Raw genomic sequence first — 22,010 nt, 5'->3', positions numbered from 1 at the left:
ACATCATATCCTTATGGACGTGAGCTCGTTTATAAACTCTATGCTCTTAACCTTGCCCCCACAACTAGGGCAGCGCCTCAAGTCTAGCAAGCGAGCATACTCCGTGGTCGTCATCACGTGATCGCAAGGCCGCAGAAGAATCTCTAGAGAGTTGATGATGGCAGACTCCCCGGGAGACATGGCCAAATCTGGTGATGATACCGGGCCATCAAACTCTTCATGTTTAATCGCCCTGGCAGCCCGGTCCTCCATGACAGCTGATCTGGACGGCCCAGTGTTTTTGTTCTCCGCCATCTTGACGCACTCCTGAAGGCTCATAGATAGTCTGGAGATGGCTAGATTTCGTATGGCGCCCTTCACAGCGGTGGCGCTTGCGTTAACCCGGCTCTTACACGAAGGCGAATCCCTCCGAGTAGAGGGTTCACAGGTCTGCAACACACTTCCTCCCTGTCTCCGCGTTTGACTGCCTCCTAGCTTTTGCACTCTCTTCTCAGTGAAGAGCTCTGGGAGGTCCTCAAAGGTAAGCTCTGATAACTCTGTTTCGATGTTGTATCTGAATTGCCCGACAGAATGCCGGATTCGTGGATGTCGTAGAGCGTCAGAAGCAGAGATGCGAGCTGCTTCGTCTACTGCGAGCATTTGCGTAAGCAGCAAAAAGAGATCTGCGGAGTATCCCGGGATGAACTCCAGGCGAGAAATCTCTTGAAGATCTTGAAGCATATCGTTGACAGATCGGGCTGTGAATAGGGGTGTTAAAGTACAGAGTTCATAGACAATACATCCAATGGACCACACGTCAGAGGCTGGGGAGAAGGATGTGCCACTGATGACCTCTAGACTCTTGTATGGGGTGGTGTCGCTTGACCAGGTCGTCGTCTCTTTCCGCTCACTGGTCAATAGCGGACGCCCCAGTTTAACGTAGTACAGGTCAGAGATATAAATGTTCGACGGTGCGATATTCAGATGTGACCGGTAAAGACGTTGACAGGCAGCTGCTGCATCCAGGAGTTGGGCCAAGATGGCCCAAACCTTATCTTCTGCAATCACAGCCGAATCTGCAGCCTTGCAATCTATAAGGTCTCTGAGGGTTTGCCCCTCGATGTGGGTTGAAAGACATACTTCGTAATAATCCGATTTATCCTTTACTGCTGCCGTGATCCTAGAGATATGAGGGTGCTTTAGCCGGTCTATGAACCGTATGTCTTCCTTTAATGTTTCTTCTGCACTCGGACCAGTTTTAGGTACCGACAGGACAAGAGAGACTTTCAGCCTATCTGACTTATAGCTGAGGCCTCTATGACGGCTCCCGCTTCTCTGCAGACGATTCTCAGTGCCTGAGCTGCCAAGGGCCGATAGCACTAGCGACATGTGTGTCAAATGGCTCCGTCTGAAAAATTTAAAGAGCCTCAAATTTGCGAAAGGTCTTCCTCTGCCGAGACTGACGCAAGCAAAGGATCAGTGAATATAGTATTTACGTCTGAGGTGACACCTTTTATGACTAGTTGACCTTTGGACCGATGCCGAGCATAGAAAGAGGACCACTAGAAACACCTCTAATTGAAGGGCCGTCGTCGGGCTCATTTCTTCTGGCACCCCGATCATGCCCGCGATGAGTGAGTAAGTCGATATCTCCCTCGGGACCTTCCCCTACGGCGCGCCCCACGCGGTCGTCATCATCATCCTCCTCGTCGTCTGTCTGTCTTCCGCTTCCTATACCGATGGTGTTATTGGTGCTGCATGCGTATGTGCTCGACATGTACTTTTCCTGTATTTTCTGGACCGCGTCTGTGATCTCCTGGACCGCATCCATGACAACGTTCTTGAAGACCAAATCCATACAAAGAAGCTTCCGGCCAGGCTCCACGGATTGCATGCTTTGTATCGTCTTGGAAGCGGCGTGATAGGGCATTGGCTGAGATACAGAGTCGTGCGGTGGAATGGTCTGGATGCAATTACTCGGTAAATTTGTGTGTGCTTGCATGAAGCTGTAGTCACTAACTGACGTGCTAAGACCCTCGTCCATGTACGCTGGAGTCGTCCTGATCATTGACTGGGCCTCTTGAAAGGTGTAGTAGTCGTCTGGAAGAGCGTCAAGGGTGTCGGGGTTTATATTTTTGACGAGCATGTCTGCCGCGATGATGTTCCAGATACTACGCTCCAGTATGACATCCGAAAATTTGGTGCTGAGGAGCTGAGAGAGAGCTTGTATCCTTTGCTCATTTTCCTCTGAATGGTACGTAGAGCGCCGTACGGTGCGCGGGGGCGTGCGCTTATCGACCTCCTGCTGGGACACGGGCCCGTTGCGATAGTAGTTGAGGGATATTAACTTACCGTTGTTACGTTGTACAAAGGATATGTTTTTGCTGTCAAAGGGATCAAACGTGGTCTTGCTCAGTTTATAATACAGGTGGTTTGGTTTAAACTCTACTACATTGTTCGCAAGAACATGCTCCTCTATGGCTGCCATAAATTCCTCTAGGCGTGAAAACTCTATCTGCCCACTGAATACGGGAGTTGCGGTCTGCTTGTGATAGTCTAAAACGCACAGCTTGACGTGGAATTTGTAAGGCTTCCCAGAGGAGATAGCTGTTGACATCACCTCGGGATCCCAAGAGATCTGGCGGCACAAATGTGCGCAGTTTTTTAGGTCTTTATATTTTTGAATTTTTTTATTTGCTGCTGTCTGCGGGGGCACAAGGTCCTTCCGCTCAACTGTGTCGACAATCACCGGGCAATTCACCTGGCTGATGCACCCATGTTAATCTGCGCACGTCCCCCATATGTTTTCCAGCGTCCTTGCCTCCGCGCAGCTGACAACTCGTAGTTTACTCTCGATTTACTCTCTACTGACATTGCATTTAAAATAAATGGACTCGCTTGCGCTGGACCACATTGCCCGCGTGCATACGGTCGTTCTTGAAATGTACCGCGATAGAGGGTATGAGATGGGGCCCCTGGAAAAGCAGATGGGACTCTCCGCTGAGGAGGTGGGACGACTAATAGATGATAACGTTACTAACCTTCGACCCCTCTGGTTTATCATTACAAAGGGCCCTGTGGCTACCGCTGTGGTATACAGTATACTTCCGTGGGTCGATGCTTCTGCAGCAATCGGGCAGTACGTGGACCAAGAGGCCGTTCAAAAGTGCCTCTTTGTCTACTTCGGCGGTCCAGCGATCTCGTGTAGATCAGAGCACCGTGTGATTAATGATGTAGAAGTAGACATACACGACTTTTCTCAGTTTCTTATCAATCCCACAAAGCACCGTCTCGTACCGAAGCACACCATCCTATCGAACACTGAAAAGGCCAGAGTTTTAGCTGAGCTCCGGGTCACGGAAGCACAAATACCTCTCATTCAAACGTCGGATCCCATCATGCGGTGGTATGACGCGAAGCCAGGGGACCTCATCAGAATAACACGAACGTCGGGCAGTGCGGGGAAACATCTCTACTACAGATTGTGCTACTAAACGAAGTGGTATTATGGACGTATGGTCTGTCTTATGCTATATTTGTTGGCTCTCTCTGGATAGCAGCTCACTTGCTTCGGATAAACGGGTAACTAGGGTCGTCCTTGCTGATCCACAGAGTGACGTCGTCGGCGTGGTTTCTTGCTATACATGAGCTCTCGTCGGAGAGGTCTGGTATTGGTGGGCGTAGGTCTCCGTCCTCCCTGAGCGAGTGCATAGTGAGCACTTGGTTATAAGCACGCCACCCTCCTATGGTGTTTGGAGTTATTCCCTTCCATCGGAAGAGTACCACGATAACGCTTATGTTATCTGTCGCCTCACGCTCTAGAGCAAGGTGGGCGAGTTTCTCGGCCAGCTTTTGTGCGCACAGACAATCAACTTGCTGGATCATGTCCTCGTTGAGTTCAAGGTTGTCGGCGGGTTCTTCGCCCCCGTTGAGCTCCACTGAGGCCTCTGAGGGGTTAAGTGGAGTGGATAGTAGCTTGTAGTAAAGCACGGCACAGAAGCGGTGGACGAGGAAAAACAGCCGCTTTATACCGTGCAGTGCCTTTCTTAAAAGATTGCGATACTTGGATTTGGTGATATTCTGCGTTTGACAGGAGCTGGAGCCGGAGCTGCATTGATCTAGTGGGGAATCCGAAAACTCATCCTCGACATGGGAGCCAACGACCATACCTGTATTATGCCCCATCGCCGCTTTCATCTCATCAATCATTATTGTGGGTCGGTTAGCGTACACAAATTCGACCACCTCCTTGCTACTGAGAACGTCATAAACGCCGTCGCAGGCAATAACTAAAAATTGATCGCAAATGTTTGTCACGGTATACCTGATTTCTGGATACGCAGAGATGAGGTCTCCCCGGATTCCCTGTTTTTTTAACTCTTTGTTAGCTTTCAAAGAAAAGTCCCCGATACCGCGAGAGACACTGAGTCCACCTGGCCAAACGCGAAGAGGGCCAACGCTGACAAGGCACTTATTAGATGACACGTGGGATGCCTGTACGGAGCCGCCAGCAGATAGTATCCTCATTGTTTCCGAAGATCGGTTGGGTTTGTGGTCCTTGCTCAAGTCGACGTGGAATACAGAGAGGTCTGCGTTATTAACACGGCCGAGCACTGCGCGAGAGTCACCTACGTTTGCCACATAGAGCATGTCTTTGTTCAGAAGGCCGATGCATGCTGTCGAGCCTGGGGTGGGGAGTATCACGGAGGATCGATCCCCGTGCTTTTTGTTGGCTGCGAAGAAGATGTCAGCAAAGGCTGAGTCTGCTGCGAGGAAGGCTCTGCAGAGCGCTTCGCATACGTCCTCGCTGCTTGCCCCATAGAACACATCTCGCTCCTTGGATATTAGGTTCTGTAAATTTGTCTTAAGATAATTACTGCATGCCGTCCCGCTGTGCCCGTCGAAAATTCCAAAGAGGCAAACAGAGGGCTGATGGCAATTCTCCGCTGGATAGGAATCTTCAGAGTTATCTCCCTCATATCTTAATGCAAGATTGATGACGTGGCCATCTTCCATTGTTGGGCGTACTCCCGTCAGGCCTATCCATCCAGTGGCCACAGATAGCTTTTCACTCAAAGAAGCCCGGGAAAGCCGCAGCCGCGTCTTCCGCAAATGTTTATAATACAGGATCAGCAAAAAAGCCAATGTAACCACGAGCCCTCCGAGCAGCGAGGCGGAATGAAGGTCCATGGCTTCGAGGGCTTAAAAGCTTCTAATTAAAAATACTGTAAACCAGGACATGGCAGATATTACCGTGGATGATCTCCGCCCGTGCGGCGCATTTACACAAGCCTTATCAGACACAGCAAGAGCCGTAAAAAACCGTTTAGCTAGCCTTGAGGGACCACTTGCAGAGACGTTGGATGCGACAGGGCGAACGCTCAGGAGTGTCGGGCATTTGTTGCTCCCTTTGGCCGCTGTGGTTGTCCCACTAGCTGTCTTCCAACAATGAAGAATTCCTGTGCACTCGTAGTGACCTTGATTGTTCGACAGTGAGCTGTCTCCTTTTGTAATTTGGCGCCTAAAGAGTAGAATGAAAGAGTAGAATGAAAGTAAAGTATGGATCAGTGGATTTTCTTGCACAGCATGCAATCGATCACTTTGCGGAGGCTGCTGCTCACCACAGCACAGAGGAAGTGTGAGAAAAACACTCAGATTGCTTTACAAATCGTCCCGCTCCAACACCAAAGTACTCAGCGCGCTGAGAATGTGGGGGAGAAGCTGCTTCTTTCGGCTCGTGATGTCACGAGACTCGTATATCCCATCCATTCCGTTAAACAGCGTGTACCCGAGCTCAGCTATGAGGGAGTCCGGGCCACTGTAGAAGATTAGGCTGGACCATCCTGATTGCTTAGGATCAATGTTAGTCGCAAGAATGGCCACGAACTGATACTTGTCGTGCACCTTAATCTTTTCGGCTATTGAAAGAAGCTCCGCCAGCGTACCCTGAGAGAGTATATCGTATTGGGTGATCTGCAGTTCTGCAATCGCAAACTTCTTCTCGCGCTTGTTTGGAAAGTCGAACGAGAGAATGTCGGAACGAACCAGTTTCTCCTTGTTCTGACAGTTCATCAGGACAGAGCTTGCTGTGAAGATCTCCTGCGATAGCTCATGCCTGCTGACTCCCACAATCTGGCTTAAATAGTCGCACATTTTCTTATCAGATATGGTTGTTGTCTGGGATCTGAGGCCAATGGTGTCGCATATTATTCCAGATAGTAAGATCCCTGCGATGTTCACAGGGGGCACAATTCCATTGTCCCGGAACATCTTTGTCACTATGGTGCAGGTGCTCCCCACCTGGTCTATGGTGACCTTTATCGGAGTGGGTGTTGTGGGATTGTTGAGCTTATGGTGGTCTATAATTTCAATTATGTCTACCCCGCTGGACTTTATTCCCTGAACGGAGTCGCCTATGTCGTTATGGTCAACAAGCACGACCTCGATGAGTGTCTTCTTTGTAAGATCCATGTCTGTTACAACGCCTGTGAGCTTGTTTGTCGAGGGGTCAACCACACAGACGGCCCGCTCCTTAGTCGTGGCAAACTTCTTTCTGATTTCGCTTAGCATCATAGTGTCGGGCACAATTAAGTGCTTGGACTTGTTAACGTAGAGACCGACCGGGGTGGACTGCTTAACAAGGATCGCTGCGCTCGAGACGGCCATGTTTGTGAGGATAACGGACGTCTTGCCTTGTTTCAACATGTTGATGAGCTCCTCCGTGAAGATTCGTGAAGAGGACAAGGTGGAGCTACTGGAGTTCCGCCTAATTCCCGTATTAACGGCGCCTATCGTTGGAGTCATCAAAGAACTGCTCAGAGATGGCGTGGCCAGTAAGTTTGAATGGCTCAAAGAACCTCGCGGGTCCTGGTCGTTATCCCCAAACTCGTCGTCGCTGCTGTCGCTGTCGTTGACAAGACTGTCCAGGGAGCTCGCAGTAACAATAACATGGCTACTACGACTGAGAACGATACACCCGCCTCCTTTGCGTATAATCATGTCAATGACTTCCGGATAGTGTCCGACGACGAAGATACAAGACTGCCAGTCTTCGGGAGTGAAGTGGGAGGTCTGGGTGGCAAAATATTCCGGGACGGTTACAGGTGTGATGATATTGTATCGTCGTATCTGGTCGTGCCCTGGCCGCATGGGGGTTGAGCTCGATTTATTGCTTATTGACGATGAAAAGAGAAACCGGCCCCTTACCGTCTTCTTTACTGTGTTGAGGGAAGTGATGACACTCTTGAGGTCTCCCTCTCTGTGTGGTCTCAAGAAGTCAGAAAACATGTCAGTCAGCGCAATCTGTCCAATGCACTGATCTTGGCTATTAATTACCGGAAGAACGTGAAACTTGTAAATGGAGTAGAGCTCCAGGGCACGCGACAGTGGCTCATCTTCGGTAAGGGCAACTAGCTGGTCCTTGTTGAAATGCTGGGCACGGGGAGTGATGTCGAGAATGATTTCAGGACTCTTTGTCTTAAACCTCTTCAAGACGTAGGAGGCTTGTGCATTTATGGGGCCAGCGGCAGCGGCGGTTATTGTTCTATGTGGCATAAGGCGTTGGAGCAAATGGGCATATGCCACCGCAGAAAGGATAGAGTCGGAGTTAGGGTTTTTCCGCCCTATCACCACAATGGGGGCGGGCTGCTCCTGGACAAGATCTGCAGCCTCCATAGACCTGTGTTTTTTATGATTTGGAGCAAAGTTTGTAGAGTAGACGCCTGAAGAAAATAGACCTCCTGTAGACATTTGAGGAGATTTATTACAAAAAGGCTGAGACGAGGCGGGAAAAGGTAATATGTCTGCACATTTTTTATCCTTCGCCTTTGGAGAATTTTGCAGAGAGGGATGGCCAAGTACCTGGGGCGCTACTCTTTGCGCTCTATCCAGGAACGTGACCTTTCACGCCTGACTACACTGCTGGAGCAACTTTCCGTGGTGGGAGAAGTTCCGCGCGAAAAGCTCGTGAGCTTCTACAAGAGTGTCAGCACAAATCCATCTCACGACGTAACTGTTGTTGTGGATGAAACTGACACCGTTTGTGCATGCGCGACACTTATTATCGAGCCAAAGCTGCTCCACGCAGGGCGGTCTGTTGGTCATATCGAGGACGTTGTCGTAGATCTTACTCTTCGGAACCAAGGAATAGGGCGCTTTTTGATTACTTCACTGATAGAGCGGGCAAGGAACAACGACTGTTACAAGGTTATTCTGGATACTGACCCGGACACGGCAGAGTTCTATAAAAAGTGCGGCATGAAGCAGAAGGGCCTCATGATGGCTATTTATTTCTAGGTCGTGCGAGACAGCGACGCAATTTGGTTGTAAATATCTCTGAGGGTCTTTCCTTGTGAGAGAGCTAAAACTTAACTTAAAATTTGGGAGCCCACCGGAGCATGCAGCCTGCTGGCGGCAAGAGTTACGTAGCTCACCAACTCTATCGGACTGCTATCCAGCAAGAGTACGCCATGAGAACTCGATCTGCACAAAATAGAGGGGCTAAGCCTCAAAAGCAACTGCCTAACAGGCCTCTCACACTGCTGAGCACCTACATTGAAAAATACCCTGCGTGTTTTTCTGCAGGGAAAATCAACATTATTGAAAAGGGGATAGAGGAAATAGACGTCCTGCCTTCACAATACAGAGGTATATCTACGCTTTTTCTTTCCAACAATAGGATATCGGACCTTGCAGGAGTTACGCAGTTTCCACGCTTACGGTCTCTTTCACTGGCATATAATGATATAGTTGATATCTCTCAATTGGAGTACCTGTCAGCTCTACCTAATCTTCGTACGCTTCGCTTGGATGGAAATGGAATTGCGCGGCAAAGTGACTATCGTATTAGGGTCATAGCTGCCTGTGCCTCTCTCCAATCTTTGGATGGGCAAGATGTTACCGAGGCTGAGCGTGAAGAAGCCGCCAAGCTTGTAGTTGGCGGCTTTGATGCAACTAGCAAGCCTCGTCAAGCAAACTGTGTAGTGGAGATAGCACAGAGGTTTTCTCCCAAATCCCTCAGAGAGAAACTCAAGGCGGCCCAGCACATAGAAGGCAACAAACTGCCGAGTGATGTGCAGTCGCACATCGAGAACACTGCGCAGGTAGGGGATCGCCCTCTATCAAATGCATCTTTAGTCCGAGACATGACCACCCTTCCTGGAGATCAACCTAGCACCATTCTCAGATCACTACACGAGGCCGATAGGGATGAAAAGGACATATTTAAGCACGCGACGGAAAGTGCCCCTCACTCTATTGAGCTCTTCCCCAACAAAATGAATATGCGAACCTTCAGCGAATTGGCAGAGGCAGACACCCAAAGCATGCATTCGGGACACCGCCCAGACCCTATTTCCCTGAATAAGCTACATAAGCAGAACGAGCACGCTAGGTCCGCTAGGCCCTCATCTACAGAGGGAAGGCCAGATCCACTTGTCTCTCTTACACAAGCAAGTACAGCTGCCTATAACCAAATTGCAGAATCCAGAAGGAAGCGTTCTGCCTCCATAAGCCTTCATAAGCAAATCAATGGCTCAATCAATAACTCATTCCAGGCTCACAAGGGCCCCGGGTACGTCTCCGATTTAAGTAACACTGGCATGATTATTGGCGATCTAGATGTCCACTTATCCAGTGACCAGTCTGCACACAGTCTTGCACATATCATTAATCGATACTCTCTTTCTTCTCCTCAAGAGCTTCAATCTATCATTGCTGAACAGGCAAAAGAATTGTCTCTTCTTCGTGCAAAGTATTCTGATTCCAGTTCCAAGCAGCAGTCCTTTTCATCTGGAAGTTATCTGAATGAAAATAGCGGCGATTACAGCGCAACCGCTCGGAAGCAAACCGCGCGCCTTGAACATTTTGCAGCTCTATTCACTAGGATCATGAAGCGTGCTGCATTGGACACCTTTGTTCAGAACTGCAGGGCTCAAATGAGGCTAGGGAAGCTCGAGAACCATGCCCATGCACAGTATCGATATTTTTTATTGTCTAGATCTTTTGCTACAATTCGCAAGCTTTCACAAGATTGTTTCAAAAGTGTGTTGCTAGAGACTGTCATTCTACCTCAACAACGGTTGCGAAACATTTTCATTACATGGAAGGCACATGTTTCTGAGCTGAATGCACATAAATCCCAAAGTGTCACTCGTCGAGACCTTAGCAAGGCAATAGAGTATTATGAAACGCAGATTCTTCAGAGAATCGCTCTTCTGTCTCTCTGTGCGGAGTCAGAGCGGCGAGCCTCGGAACGTAGCCAACGCTACGCTCGCTGGTTGGAGCTACATGGTCCGCCGAGAACAGACATCCTCTCTTTCCGAGGGGTCCTGAACCTGTGGCGTGAAAGGATCTCGTGCATGAGGCATGCAGAGAGCACTGTACAGTTAAATACTAGGACGAGATTGATTTGTAGGGCATGGGTTTCTTTGCTGAGGTACACTCGCCGCGCTGAAAAGATAAGGGCCATGGTAGCATTGAAAAATAGGGTAATCACTAGGACTGCCTTCGGTGCTCTTGTCCAGAGATACCTCCGAATGAGACAGACTAGAATCATGGTACAATTATTAGTTAGTAGGCTTGATAGTACTCTTCGAAAACGGGCATTTCATACCTGGAAAAGCCAGACACCCCTTCTCATTATGCATCCAGCTATTAAAGCTTTCATTGAATTACATGCTAGCAGAGCAGACGCTTTGGCCGCACAATTGTTGATGAAGCGGTCCTTCAAGATCTGGAGGTACTCATCAGATAGCTCTACCGCAATCCTTCTAACATCGTTGCAGTCAAACAGGAACAGAGATCTGGCGCTGCTTGCAATGGGCTCACTGAGGTCAGCACTGTACTTGCGGACTCGTGACACCCTGGCCAAAGCGACGGACGGAGACAATGAGTTAGGCCAGGCCTACGTTCAGAAGCTTAAGGGCAAGATATCTGTGCTTTCTAAGGAGTTAAGCGCTAACGTTACGGCCCAGCACGCACTCAGAGATAAGGTAACCCAATTAGAAGGCAAGTACAATGATTTACTATGTGCCCAGCAAGCTCACGAGGATACCCTCGCAAGCAGAGACAAGCGGATAGTCGCCCTCGAACAGGAGCTAGAGGCAGTAAGGAACATAGACCATTTACATGTAGAAGCGGAATTCACTGACATAGCCCTACTGCGTGTGGAGCTCAAGTCTCTTGCAGAAAAGTATGCTAACCTCCAGACAGATCACCATGCTCTGCTGGGTCAAAACAGACGTTTGCAAGCAGATATTCAGGCGCGAGATACCACCATTCAAGAGCAGCTTGAGGCAAATAGACTTTTGCGTGAGGGAATCATGCAGGCACAGCAGTTTAAATCGGATATGATTGCAAAAACAGCGCGTACAGAGGCACAGCTGTTGGCCACACGGGCCCAGCTCAGCGCAGTGGACCAGGCTGCTACCCTAGACAGAGCAGATCACCAGGCTGCCGTCGAGGAGTCAATGCGGCTAACTGAAGAGGCCAAGGCTGAGGTCCAGAGCTTAAAGGAGGATATCCAGTACTACAAGGGTCTCGACTTTGCACAACGGACAAAGATCATGAGTCTAGAAATGCAAAAAGAAGAGTTAGCACAGCGGGAAACACGCATGCAGGAACAAATAATGGATCTAGCATACAGCGCAGCCCGTCCGTCAGGTGCGGATGTCCTTCAAGAAGGCAGTCGTAGTCTTGCAATCGGAGACTTCAGTAGTCAGTCTGGGATAAGTGCTACAATCAAGCCCGTCATCAATTACATGCGGACCAAGGATGAGCCTTCCCCAGTCATCAAGCGCCCCTCAATAGATATCAACAGTATTGATCTTGAAATCGAAGAACTCCAGAACAAGATTGCAGATAAGTTTTTCCAATCATAACAGATACTCCTGCATTTTGCGCAAGATCTCCGGTGGAATGCACACCTTACTTCGAGCCATGTAAAACAGCGCGTCGTATCCCGAGTTATCATGAATGTCTTTTTCATGTGGAGATAAGAGTCGCACACAGTCCAAGTGACCCTGCTCGGCAGCCAGCATAAGGGCCGTTGTACCGCGTGCATCTTGGAGCCCGCCTTCGAGCTGCAATAGGGTCTCAACTGCAGCAGAATTTCCTACTGATGCAGCCACCATAAGAGCCGTGCGACCCTTATGATCTCGGGTTTTTGCTAGCGGTATAGCAAGCCGTTGAAGCTCGTCTATTTGGAAGTTTCTAGCAGCCTCGTGCAAATCCAGTCGCATATCTTCGATCTTTGGAGAGCTATCAGACGTTTCTTCATTTGGTTTTTGGGATAGGAGTGCAATAATCTCACTGTGACCAGTATCCTTAGCTAACTTTAGAGCCGTTACTCCGTCATCACGTACAAACCGACTCTCTTTGTTTCTAAGTACCTTGACTGCTTCAGTAAACCCTAGTTCGACTGCAAGCATTAGGGCGGTTGTTCCATCTAATTTGGCTTGGCCCGCATAGTCTAAATATCTCTCCACATCGAGCAACGATTTAGAATAAATAGCGACCATCAGGGGAGTCAGGGTTGCGGACCGTCTGGCTAACTCTACACCACCAGATAGGGTAGACGAGTGACTGGGAGCATCCTCAGGGGAGACAGAGGGAGGCTCGATGCTAGTGGCATTAGGCAACAAACCTGATGTCAGATGAAGATAATCCTTTCTTGCTATCTCGGCCTTGGCACTAACTTCTAGTAATGGCTTATTGCTACTCAGTAGATCATCTAAGAGTGTATCGACAGGCTGAGCAAGCTTAGCGTACGAGGCATGCAACCGTGCAGCGTCGGGGGCCATAGACCCTATAAAGGGCACAGCCTGCGAGGGAGGTCTTTGCATGGGTACATGGAAAGCGGGCCCTGCAGGCTGCATGTCTGCTAATAGCTTCCTTCGAAGGTACTCTATGGTCTGAGGACCAACTGCAATACCCTTTCCGGTAAGTTGTGACTGTGGCAATGAAGACAATCTGCGGAGCTGCCGCTCGAAGCATTCTTCTTCTGTTTCGTTTGCTTCTAGAGGAGTGTTGTTTAGTGCTAGTTTCAGCTCGTCGATAATAGAATTAAGGCGCTTGTTCTCTAACATAAGCCCCTTGTGCTCAAATTCGGCAACAGGAGACGTAGATCGATCACTAGTCACTACCCTCGATCGTTCTGCTACGCCACTGGGCCTTTCGGAGGCAGCTAGAAGTGGACCAAAATCAGTCATATTCCATCTACTAGATTGCAAGTTATGATGGATTATAGCTAGCTGTGCTGTTGTCTTTGCTACATTCATCTCCAGACTGCGTACATACGCCGCATAATTCTTTTGAACTGTTTGACGAGCCGCAGTTGTATACGATGCAGTAAAAGACGTTGCGCCAGGGTCGTGTGTTAAGAAGGTGGTGCCTGACATGCTTTGGTCAATTCCTGCCATGCTAGCGTTAGCGCTGGCAACGCCTCCTAAAGTGGCGGCGGACTGCTCTAGATGCAGGTCGTCCCATTGGGGACACGGGAGTAATATCTTGTGATCACTGAGCAGGGTTCTTACGCTATCCAAGAGGCTATCGTTACATGAGACTTGTATGGCTTCGTCTGTGGTCAGTTCTCCATTTGCCCCGAAATTCCCTGCACACCTAACTGAGCGTGCCTCAACAAGCTTGTCTAAGAGATTACTTCGTTCCTCTTCGAGATATTCTACTTGTGATGTGAGCTCCTGCTCTCTCCATAAGATAGACTGAACCTTCTTCATGAGAGCACTGCTGATTTTTCCAATTGCTTTTGCCTTCTCCTTAATACCTTTAAGTAAAGGCTGGAGCAGAGAAGGCGAAGATCCCGAAAACTTCTCTGTGTCAGGCAGACAATTAAGTATGCCATCCAGGCGTACATTTCCGTCATACAGCGAGTAAGTCGTTGAAGCTGAACGAGAAGAGTGGCAGAGAAGAAGGAGATCCTTCGCCAAGTCCTCATCCACCTCAAGAAAGAGGCCCGAAATAATAGTTAGTACGTCATAAAGCATGGCTAACTCCTGCGCTTTTGTATCAAGAAGATGCTGCACGTCACTTGTCCACATGACATCGGTGGTCACCATCCTCTGTGGAAGTGATGCTGTCGGAACAGCCACCAGGACATTTGAGAGTTCGGTGGTCAGATTGATACGTGCTACTGCTGGTGTCAGAGATAAAAATCTATATAGTGACATAGAGTTTGAGACATCTCCTGCAATATTTTGAGCCTCTACCTCTGCGTTTTTCTGCTTTACGAGCTGCTGTGCATTATGTAGTTGTGCTCGCATGGCTTCTACTTCCTCATTCAGCTGTTCTATTACTGCTGTCTTGCGCTTAAGTTCTGTCTTCAACTGCATGACAGGATCTGGAGTTTCAACCACATCTTCTATGGCTGATCCGCCATCAGATACAACGCCGTCATGCGTGTCCTGAGCAGAGAGCAGTTGCTCGCATTGGCACTGGTGAGAACCTGAAACATCTGCGCACCCGTTGGAGTCCAAAGTTGCATGCTCATCAAAAAGAAGCTCATCAGACGGTATCCCCAGACTTTTGAGAGTGGATTTTGCTTGCTGAATCTCTTTTTTAGAAAAGGATGCTACTAGTAACAATATGGATATAGCAGTAGTATTGCCCACCTCTGCTGCCGAAAAAAGGCTTGACCGCCCGTGCTTATCACGCACACTCCCCAGCTCTCTAGCTAGAAGCTCCACGCATGCGTTTGAGTTACTCTCACAAGCTATGTGAAGGGCTGTCCGGCCATCAAATAAAAAGATGTGCTTTTCGAGACCTAGGAGTAGCCTTGCAGAATCCGCTGCATTGTTTTCGCACGCAAACATAAGAGCAGTATATCCATTATGATCTCGGAGCTTTGCCTCATGCTCCATTAACACTCTAACCACATCCACAAAGTCTTTGCGGGCAGCACACATCAAGCCAGTTTCGTGCATCATGTTGCGGCTTCCATGAAATACTTCAACGTTGGACTCTACCGTAGCCCAGTCTCCCCGTTCGATAGCTGTAAACCAGTCATCGACAGAGGAAATTTGCATTTCGAGGCTCAGATTTATGAAGCGTATTTTTTAATTATGTGAGTAACCGTACCAGATGCATCATACTCCAAGGTGTATCCTCGCCGAAGAACAGGAGATTGCAGAAATCCGCTAATAAACTCTACATTGTGTATTTCGCACTCAGCTTTTAGATATGCAGGAGTGATGCGAACCTCACTCACAGCCTTAGAGCCACCTTGAGTCTCCTTATACACTTGTGCTGAACGTATGCAGTCAGCAAGCACTGCCATGATTGCGCCAAACTTATCTCGCTCTATGTTACAAATGGTCCCAAGCTTATTCTGCACACCATACTGGAGCGCACCCTTCTGCTGTGGCACATATAGTGCAGAAAAAAGTCGAATAGCAAAGTTACCATCATCTTTGGTTACGGATTTGCGCAGATGTAGGCGTGCATGAGCTTCGGCAAGACGAAACAAAGTACCTATCTGTCGATTTGTAATCGGAGTGCATCCGGTGGTGACCATCTGTCGAACATTAGTGTAAAACTTTGAGATGATGTCCTGACACTCTTTGGTTAACTGGGGTCGCATCATTCGTGCATAAAAGATGTACCTTGTTAGAAAGGTTTGTGGGAGGATGTAATTATTATGCTTTGGCCCTATGTTAGCTCGATCTCCAGTGGCGTCAGTAGCACCCAAAATAAGGTCGACTATTTGTCTAGAGGATAGCTCCCCGTCAATAAACTCTGGATAGTCTGAGTCGACAACAAGTCCTCTGCCCAGGATTGCCTCTGTGTGGTCTACGCCAAACAGGTTCGTTAGTGTCTGCACTATCCTATTGTATCGTCCACTCAATTGGTCTATCTCATCGCGAACGGCTTTTGAGGCGTCTGTGTTTTCTTGATTGTCTTCTGGTTGCTCTAGCGCCTGCAAACGAGCCTCCAATTGACCAATCTCCTCTCTATACATCGTCAGATAGTCTATGGCCTCTCCAACATACGGGTGTGCCCTGCAATGCTGCTGAACAATAAACTTAGACATGGCCAGGTCTGTCTCATAATTAACCATGTCTTTCACAACACATATCAAGTCAAACCTGCTCATCAATGCATCACCGATGTTGAGATTGCAGGTCACTGGAAGGCTGGAGACGTACTGGCCGCTGACGGGGTTGGCCGCGGCTATGATTCCCGCACGAGCTTCCAAAGTAGATATTATGCCTGCTTTTGCTACGGACACCGTCTGTTGCTCCATTGCTTGGTGCAGAGCTGTTCTATCTATCTCGTTCATCTTGTCCAGCTCATCAATAATGCAAATCCCACCGTTTGCAAGAACCAGAGCCCCAGCTTGCAAGTAGAATTCTCCTGTCACGCTTGACTTTTTAACCGACACGGTGAGGCCGGCCGCCGATGAACCCTTTCCGCTGGTATAGACGCACTTTGGTGAGATATGCTGTACATACTTAAGAAGCTGGGACTTAGACACGCCAGGATCTCCGAGTATCAGCATGTGGAGATCGCCTCTTGTGAATCGTGAGGCAGCCTGGCCACTTCCTCCGTCTAGAGCGTGGGATATCCCACCGACCAGGGCCATGAGAATTGCCTGCTTAACGACCTGCATTCCGTGGATTGACGGCGCTATGGCTTTCAGAAATAAACTGTCTAGCTCATCACCACTGAGGGTGGTTGCCAATCTGGTCATTGCCGCACTGTCGTCTGCCGTGAAATTAAAGAAAACGTCAGAGACTTTAGCAACATAGTTTGCTACAATAAGGGTTGAAAAGACAGGAAACCCAACCCGTCTATTCAGTTTCCCGTCGTAAATGTGGCGATATACCCCGCAAACAACGATCATATCTCCCGGCTTCACCTTATCTATGAGGTCCCCAGTTAAAAGAACCTCCTTTTTCTCGGGAAGCTGACCGCTGACAACACTATTAGGAGGCTCCTGAACTGTTATGCGCTGGAAATCTTCGTAAGTGGTTCCACTTGTACTAATATATAGCTTGCTCGAGCGACACGTTTCATTTATGCACCTCTTAGGAAGAAACGCAATCGCCTGCTGGTCAGACCGGACAGTTTCCTTGGTGGTTATGGTGCCTCTGGCAGACAGGTTGAAAGGACCCATTTCAGCCCCGCAGTCCCTGCAAAGCATAGTCACCTGTGAGAGGCGAGGGAGCCTAGTGCTCTTTGTTGTGACAACTCCTGTTAAACGGACGTACTTGTTAAGGCACGCAGACTTCAAGCTCTTCCATGACTTCTCAAGTAAATCATACTCCGCGCAGTCTATTCCTAAAGCTACTAAATCGCTTGGCTTGAGATATGGAATGAGAAACCGACTAGTTATCCTATTATTTGAAAGTATGTAGTTGGACTCTACACGATGCACGAAGAATAGTGTGGCCTCATCGATGATTGAGATTGTTTCCGTCGGGTGCTCAAGCACAAGCTTACATAGAGCCGGTTTGTATTTGTAGAGATGCAGAAGGTTCACGGTCAACGAGTCCACAATGCGGTGCTGGAACAAATTAAGGAGTTGGGATATATAATAAGGTACGCGGGACTCTGGTTGTGACTTCCTAGTAACGTACGTATCAGTTATGGAGGTTACTTCATCGAGAGGGGTGTAGCTTTGGCCAAGACTCTGGAGGTCTCTGAGGTACGAATCTGAAATGGGTTTGCCTTGGCTTTCTGGATCGTGGAGTTTAGCGGTGAGCTCGGGCACTGATGGGGTATCTGTGTACATGCATAGAAAGTTATAAAACTCCTTTACGATTTGCTTACGAATCATAGGATCGTTGGGGCGGATTAGAAATGCAGATATGGCACCTTCAACGTCTGTAAACTGAACCTTTTCTAGCTTGACATCCGTGTATTCTATGGGTTGCCAGCTTCGGCCACTCCTGCGCAAGTACTCTAGATGGTAGAGCTTGTCTCTGTCCTGATCTGTTATTGTCGTATCAAGCGTATTCTCGGATGGATTTTCATCCAGAAAGGAGCTTCGACCTTGTAGAATGCTGTCATTGAATAGTCCAAGAAAGCGATTCCCTTGTGGCCGCTCTAGGGTATTACGGAGATCGATGGCTCGCTCGGCATAGTATCGCTGCTCAGGAAGCAGGGGCTTCTCAAAAGCCTCGCGCTCAGCGTCAGAATCCAGCGGTAATGTGTCATCAGCATGGGAGCCAGCCTCATCTTCCTCCAAGAAGTTATCTAGCCAGTCACCCTCTAAAGGCTCGTGCTCTGCGAAAGATGACGACGACAAATTATCGTTGGTCGACATACTCTCTTTTTGCACCGTAAATTTATATGAGTGCCACTTGTTTAACTGGACTTTTGGTTAGGGAGTACAGCGGCTCTACAATGAAGGGAGCGCCGTAAATAGCGAGCGCCCCGATACCGCCGGCCACAAGAATCCCTTCTTTTAAGCCACACATGGGAGCTGAGTATCGACCACCTAGAGACGGAGGACAGACAATTTTTCGCCATTCATCAGATTGAGGGATGTAGATCCACATATCATTAAGTATACGTGTCTCTGTCCGGCCCCCAAAGATAGCTAGATAGCCTTCGTACCCACATGCAGAGTGGCAGTATCTCCTTGGAATCTTTGAAGGAACTCTGTGCGACGTCCATTGTCTTTCTTCTGTGGCTTTTGAAACAGTTAAGGTGTATAGGGTGTTTCCTAGGCCTCCTGTCGTCTGCCCTCCGAATGCATAAATGACCCCGTTCACAAGGGTGAATGACGAACCAATGCCAGGAGCCGGAAACTCGCAGTATATAGATACGCGGTACTCAGTGGTACTAATTAGATAGAAAACTGTCGACGCTTGACCGGAGCTATCGGCACCGCCGCAAAGCAGTATGTTTGCTGAGTCCAGGGGCAGGAGGGTTGCACCCACTAGTCCGGGTATCTTAACGCCTATCAAGAAAACTTCACAATAGGAGTTATCCACGAGGTTAATTATGCTCAATACATCTCCGCTGATCAGTCCATCGTGAATGTTCAACATAGATTCGCAGCCTCCCAGAGAGTATAATCTGTTATTGGTGATGCAGGTTGCATTCAGCGTCCTGGGAAGACATGGCATAGGTCGTCTCGATGAAACAGAGAGCTTCTCGCTTACACGGAATAGATAGTTACTTCCTTTCTTTCCGCCTCCAAAGCAATAGAGTAAGCCATTGTACATGTGGACAGCTGTGTGAGAGCACGCCTCACAAAAGTCAGCCGAGACGCCGGTGATCTTTCCTGAGATGACGACCGACATTAATTTTCAGGGTCCTCCAGGCCAGCGAACCATACGAATGCGAACACATTCCCGGCACTAGCATTAGCAAGTCAAGACACAGAAAAATTCACTTGCACAACCTCACTTCCAGGCCTCGAAACCATAAGGTATCTTGGTGCTATCCTCAATGCGAAGAAGCTCATTGTACTTAGCGCAGCGCTCAGAGCGGCTCGGAGCGCCAGACTTGATCTGGCCACACCCGAGAGCCGTCGCCAGATGGGCAATGAACACGTCCTCCGTTTCACCAGAGCGATGTGAGACCATGACGCTCCAGCCATAAGACATCGCAAGATTCGCAGCATCAATCGCACCAGTGATAGTTCCGACCTGATTGATCTTGAGGAGCAGGGCGCTACAAGATTTGTACGTTTCGGCCTTCTGGATGTGTGACACCTGCGAAACAGTCAAGTCATCACCGACAACCTGTGTCGGAAGACCTTCCTGCCTGAGCGCAGCGAGGAAGTTTGCAAACGTGGTATGATCCTCCTCATCGAACGGGTCCTCAAAAGAGACGATTGGGTAGCGTCTGCACCAGCCAAGGTAGATGTTTGCGAGCTCAGCGCCGCTGACCTTGTTGGGGTTCTCGGGATCCTTGAAGTTCAAATCATAGACGTTCTCGTTCTTGGAATAGAACTCCGATGCCGCGGCATCAATGCAGATGCCCATGAGGCCGTTGTACCCGCACGCGTCGATGGCCTTTGTGATGTACTTGAGAGGAACCTCTGGATCAGCAACGTTGGGAGCAAAGCCGCCCTCGTCACCGACGGCGGTCGCCGCAAGCCCAAACTCGTCCTTGAGGATCTCCTTAAGCTTTGAGTAGACCTCGCAACCCATCTGCATGGCCTGCATGAAGTTCTTCGCCTTTGTGGGAGCTATCATGTACTCCTGGGGCCCAAGCTTGTTGCCAGCGTGCTTCCCACCATTGATGATGTTCATGCAGGGAACCGGAAGCCTCACATCCCTAGCGCCTGTTACGTTGCTGCTGTTGCTGTTGGCAAGCCTGTTAAGATACTGATAAAGGCTGATGTGCTCCTCGCGTGCTGCGGCAAGGCAGCAAGCCATCGAGACGGGCAGCACAGCATTCGCCCCGAGGATACTGAAGGTCTTACCCGCGGTCCCATCCAGCTCCTGGAGCTTCTCGTCTATCGCACGCTGGTCACGGACAGGCATGCCTATCAGCGCGGGAGCAATGATCTTCCTGATATTCTCGAGAGCCTGCTCAACCCCCTTGCCCCGGAAGGCGCTCGGGTCCTTGTCTCGGAGCTCGAGAGCCTCGTGCATCCCTGTAGATGCTCCAGAGGGGCACGCAGCGCGGAACACGCCCAGCTGGGTGGTGAGCTCGACCTCCGTCGTGGGGGTCCCACGGGAATCGATGATCATGCGGGCCTTGATAGCCTTGATCGTAGACGGAGCCTCCATTTACAAGAATTTTAGCAAAGTTTATGGATATAAAATTAATATTCTCGCTATTTTTTAAGCTAATTCTAACAGGCTTCATTCAGCGCAACATGAGTGTGTCTATAGCTTCGCTTGGCGGTGCCCGTGCTCCATGACCACTCGATCACTGCACGCCCATTCGGCTAAGACTTCATTGCTCAGAGTTTTGGGGTAGACCGACACCAGCTCAGTGCCGGTGCAGAAAAGAGTGCCCAAGTTGTCCAAAAACAGTGGCATGGAATCGCCCGACACAGGCCCTAGAGAACCCCGGAGTGGAATCACATCGTATGCGCGCATTATCTTACTACGTGAAAGCTGCCTAAGAGTGAGTGTGTCACTTTCCCAGTCCAGGCAAGCTCCAATGTCGTAAGTGAATATTTCAGTGACAGATATCTTCTCGTCACTGATTGTGATCTCACTGATTGTAAGGCTCACTATGTCGAGCTTTCGCGAAAATTTGGCTGTGGTTACCGTTAAGACTGCAGCAAAGACTGCGGTGCCCTGCTGAGACATGCACATGCACATGTGAACAGTGGAACCGGTCGGACTGCTCAGCTGGTCATTCAATATAACAGGCTCGCTAGATAGCTTCTCCTGCGAATACCGACAATGGAATATGCCAAGGTCCCCAAGTGCAAGGACACCACCCGAATGCCACGGTAGTATCTGCTCCAGATACGTGTTCTTAGTGCTCCATATGCAACGGATATCGTGAAGGGAGTCTATCTTAGATCCCACGATCACTCCATCTCGATCGCTAAAGTAAACAGATCTGTCCGGTCCTGCGATCAGTGACGTTATTGTTGTGCATCTCCCTGCGACGGGCTCAGCCAGAGCAAAAGTAACGGCCTTGTTGATGGGGGTGGACAGATCATTGTGTTTGGATCTATCTAGCTCTAGACTTGTAAGGCTATGCGAGTAGACGCTTCCGAACCTATCAGATATAACAAGAACTCCGTCGCTGATCACAGCGGCAGACGCCTTTCTATAAGTTGACGTGACTGAATAGGAAACAGGCGCAGGTTCGTCTGGGCAGCCAGAAGGGATCCATATCAGTAGGACCCTTTTGTCATCTAGAAGAACAGCGAGGACAGACATTCTATCTGGCACTCTTCCCCCAGCAAGTTCTAAGATCATTCTATCTTCCAAATCGATGCCATGATGCCATTCTTTGAGTGTCCACTGGGTTTCTCGCGCCGTACCAGCAAGCGGGGAGCTTGTAAGGCAAAATAAGCGCCTGGGTGAAGCGAAAATAATGACCCCGTTAACGCGCGCCAAGGAAGACATTTATAGAAGATTTCGCTGAAA

At 49.2% G+C, this 22,010-nt stretch overlaps 12 protein-coding genes across 12 annotated transcripts; 3 read left to right on the top strand and 9 right to left on the bottom strand.

Moving 5' to 3' along the window:
* Positions 1-3: 3 nt before the first annotated feature.
* Positions 4-1,368, bottom strand: GL50803_0014648 (Kinase, NEK; the record flags this gene model as incomplete). Its single annotated transcript, XM_001709268.1, has 1 exon — positions 4-1,368. The coding sequence occupies one exon, from the start codon at positions 1,366-1,368 to the stop codon at positions 4-6; it is 1,365 nt and encodes a 454-aa protein (XP_001709320.1).
* Positions 1,369-1,498: 130 nt separating this feature from the next.
* GL50803_0014649 (uncharacterized protein) lies at positions 1,499-2,596 on the bottom strand (the record flags this gene model as incomplete). Its single annotated transcript, XM_001709270.1, has 1 exon — positions 1,499-2,596. One exon carries the CDS (start codon positions 2,594-2,596, stop codon positions 1,499-1,501), a length of 1,098 nt encoding a protein of 365 aa, XP_001709322.1.
* Positions 2,597-2,867: 271 nt separating this feature from the next.
* Positions 2,868-3,473, top strand: GL50803_008157 (RNA polymerase II subunit Rpb5b; the record flags this gene model as incomplete). Its single annotated transcript, XM_001709271.1, has 1 exon — positions 2,868-3,473. One exon carries the CDS (start codon positions 2,868-2,870, stop codon positions 3,471-3,473), a length of 606 nt encoding a protein of 201 aa, XP_001709323.1.
* Positions 3,474-3,540: 67 nt separating this feature from the next.
* GL50803_0014650 (putative Ser/Thr phosphatase 2C) lies at positions 3,541-5,169 on the bottom strand (the record flags this gene model as incomplete). The annotated part of the gene is made up of 1 exon (XM_001709272.1): positions 3,541-5,169. One exon carries the CDS (start codon positions 5,167-5,169, stop codon positions 3,541-3,543), a length of 1,629 nt encoding a protein of 542 aa, XP_001709324.1.
* Positions 5,170-5,640: 471 nt separating this feature from the next.
* On the bottom strand, positions 5,641-7,653 carry GL50803_008163 (putative Manganese-dependent inorganic pyrophosphatase; the record flags this gene model as incomplete). Its single annotated transcript, XM_001709276.2, has 1 exon — positions 5,641-7,653. The coding sequence occupies one exon, from the start codon at positions 7,651-7,653 to the stop codon at positions 5,641-5,643; it is 2,013 nt and encodes a 670-aa protein (XP_001709328.2).
* Positions 7,654-7,827: 174 nt separating this feature from the next.
* GL50803_0014651 (Glucosamine 6-phosphate N-acetyltransferase) lies at positions 7,828-8,274 on the top strand (the record flags this gene model as incomplete). The annotated part of the gene is made up of 1 exon (XM_001709278.1): positions 7,828-8,274. One exon carries the CDS (start codon positions 7,828-7,830, stop codon positions 8,272-8,274), a length of 447 nt encoding a protein of 148 aa, XP_001709330.1.
* A 101-nt stretch (positions 8,275-8,375) lies between these two features.
* GL50803_0017118 (U2 small nuclear ribonucleoprotein A', putative) lies at positions 8,376-11,858 on the top strand (the record flags this gene model as incomplete). Its single annotated transcript, XM_001709279.1, has 1 exon — positions 8,376-11,858. The coding sequence occupies one exon, from the start codon at positions 8,376-8,378 to the stop codon at positions 11,856-11,858; it is 3,483 nt and encodes a 1,160-aa protein (XP_001709331.1).
* On the bottom strand, positions 11,853-15,017 carry GL50803_0017117 (Ankyrin repeat protein 1; the record flags this gene model as incomplete). The annotated part of the gene is made up of 1 exon (XM_001709281.1): positions 11,853-15,017. The coding sequence occupies one exon, from the start codon at positions 15,015-15,017 to the stop codon at positions 11,853-11,855; it is 3,165 nt and encodes a 1,054-aa protein (XP_001709333.1).
* Positions 15,018-15,031: 14 nt separating this feature from the next.
* On the bottom strand, positions 15,032-18,259 carry GL50803_0015344 (DNA replication licensing factor MCM2; the record flags this gene model as incomplete). The annotated part of the gene is made up of 1 exon (XM_001709282.1): positions 15,032-18,259. One exon carries the CDS (start codon positions 18,257-18,259, stop codon positions 15,032-15,034), a length of 3,228 nt encoding a protein of 1,075 aa, XP_001709334.1.
* Positions 18,260-18,281: 22 nt separating this feature from the next.
* GL50803_0011120 (Kelch motif-containing protein) lies at positions 18,282-19,244 on the bottom strand (the record flags this gene model as incomplete). Its single annotated transcript, XM_001709283.1, has 1 exon — positions 18,282-19,244. The coding sequence occupies one exon, from the start codon at positions 19,242-19,244 to the stop codon at positions 18,282-18,284; it is 963 nt and encodes a 320-aa protein (XP_001709335.1).
* A 102-nt stretch (positions 19,245-19,346) lies between these two features.
* Positions 19,347-20,684, bottom strand: GL50803_0011118 (Enolase; the record flags this gene model as incomplete). Its single annotated transcript, XM_001709284.1, has 1 exon — positions 19,347-20,684. One exon carries the CDS (start codon positions 20,682-20,684, stop codon positions 19,347-19,349), a length of 1,338 nt encoding a protein of 445 aa, XP_001709336.1.
* Positions 20,685-20,783: 99 nt separating this feature from the next.
* Positions 20,784-21,989, bottom strand: GL50803_0011116 (uncharacterized protein; the record flags this gene model as incomplete). The annotated part of the gene is made up of 1 exon (XM_038045645.1): positions 20,784-21,989. The coding sequence occupies one exon, from the start codon at positions 21,987-21,989 to the stop codon at positions 20,784-20,786; it is 1,206 nt and encodes a 401-aa protein (XP_037902209.1).
* Between the last annotated feature and the right edge of the window lie 21 nt (positions 21,990-22,010).

Source organism: Giardia intestinalis, chromosome 5, assembly GCF_000002435.2.
Source record: "Giardia intestinalis strain WB C6 chromosome 5, whole genome shotgun sequence".
NCBI classification, from domain to species: domain Eukaryota; phylum Fornicata; order Diplomonadida; family Hexamitidae; genus Giardia; species Giardia duodenalis.
Note: the sequence above shows the minus strand (reverse complement) of the source record. Positions and strands in the feature narration are given on the sequence as shown.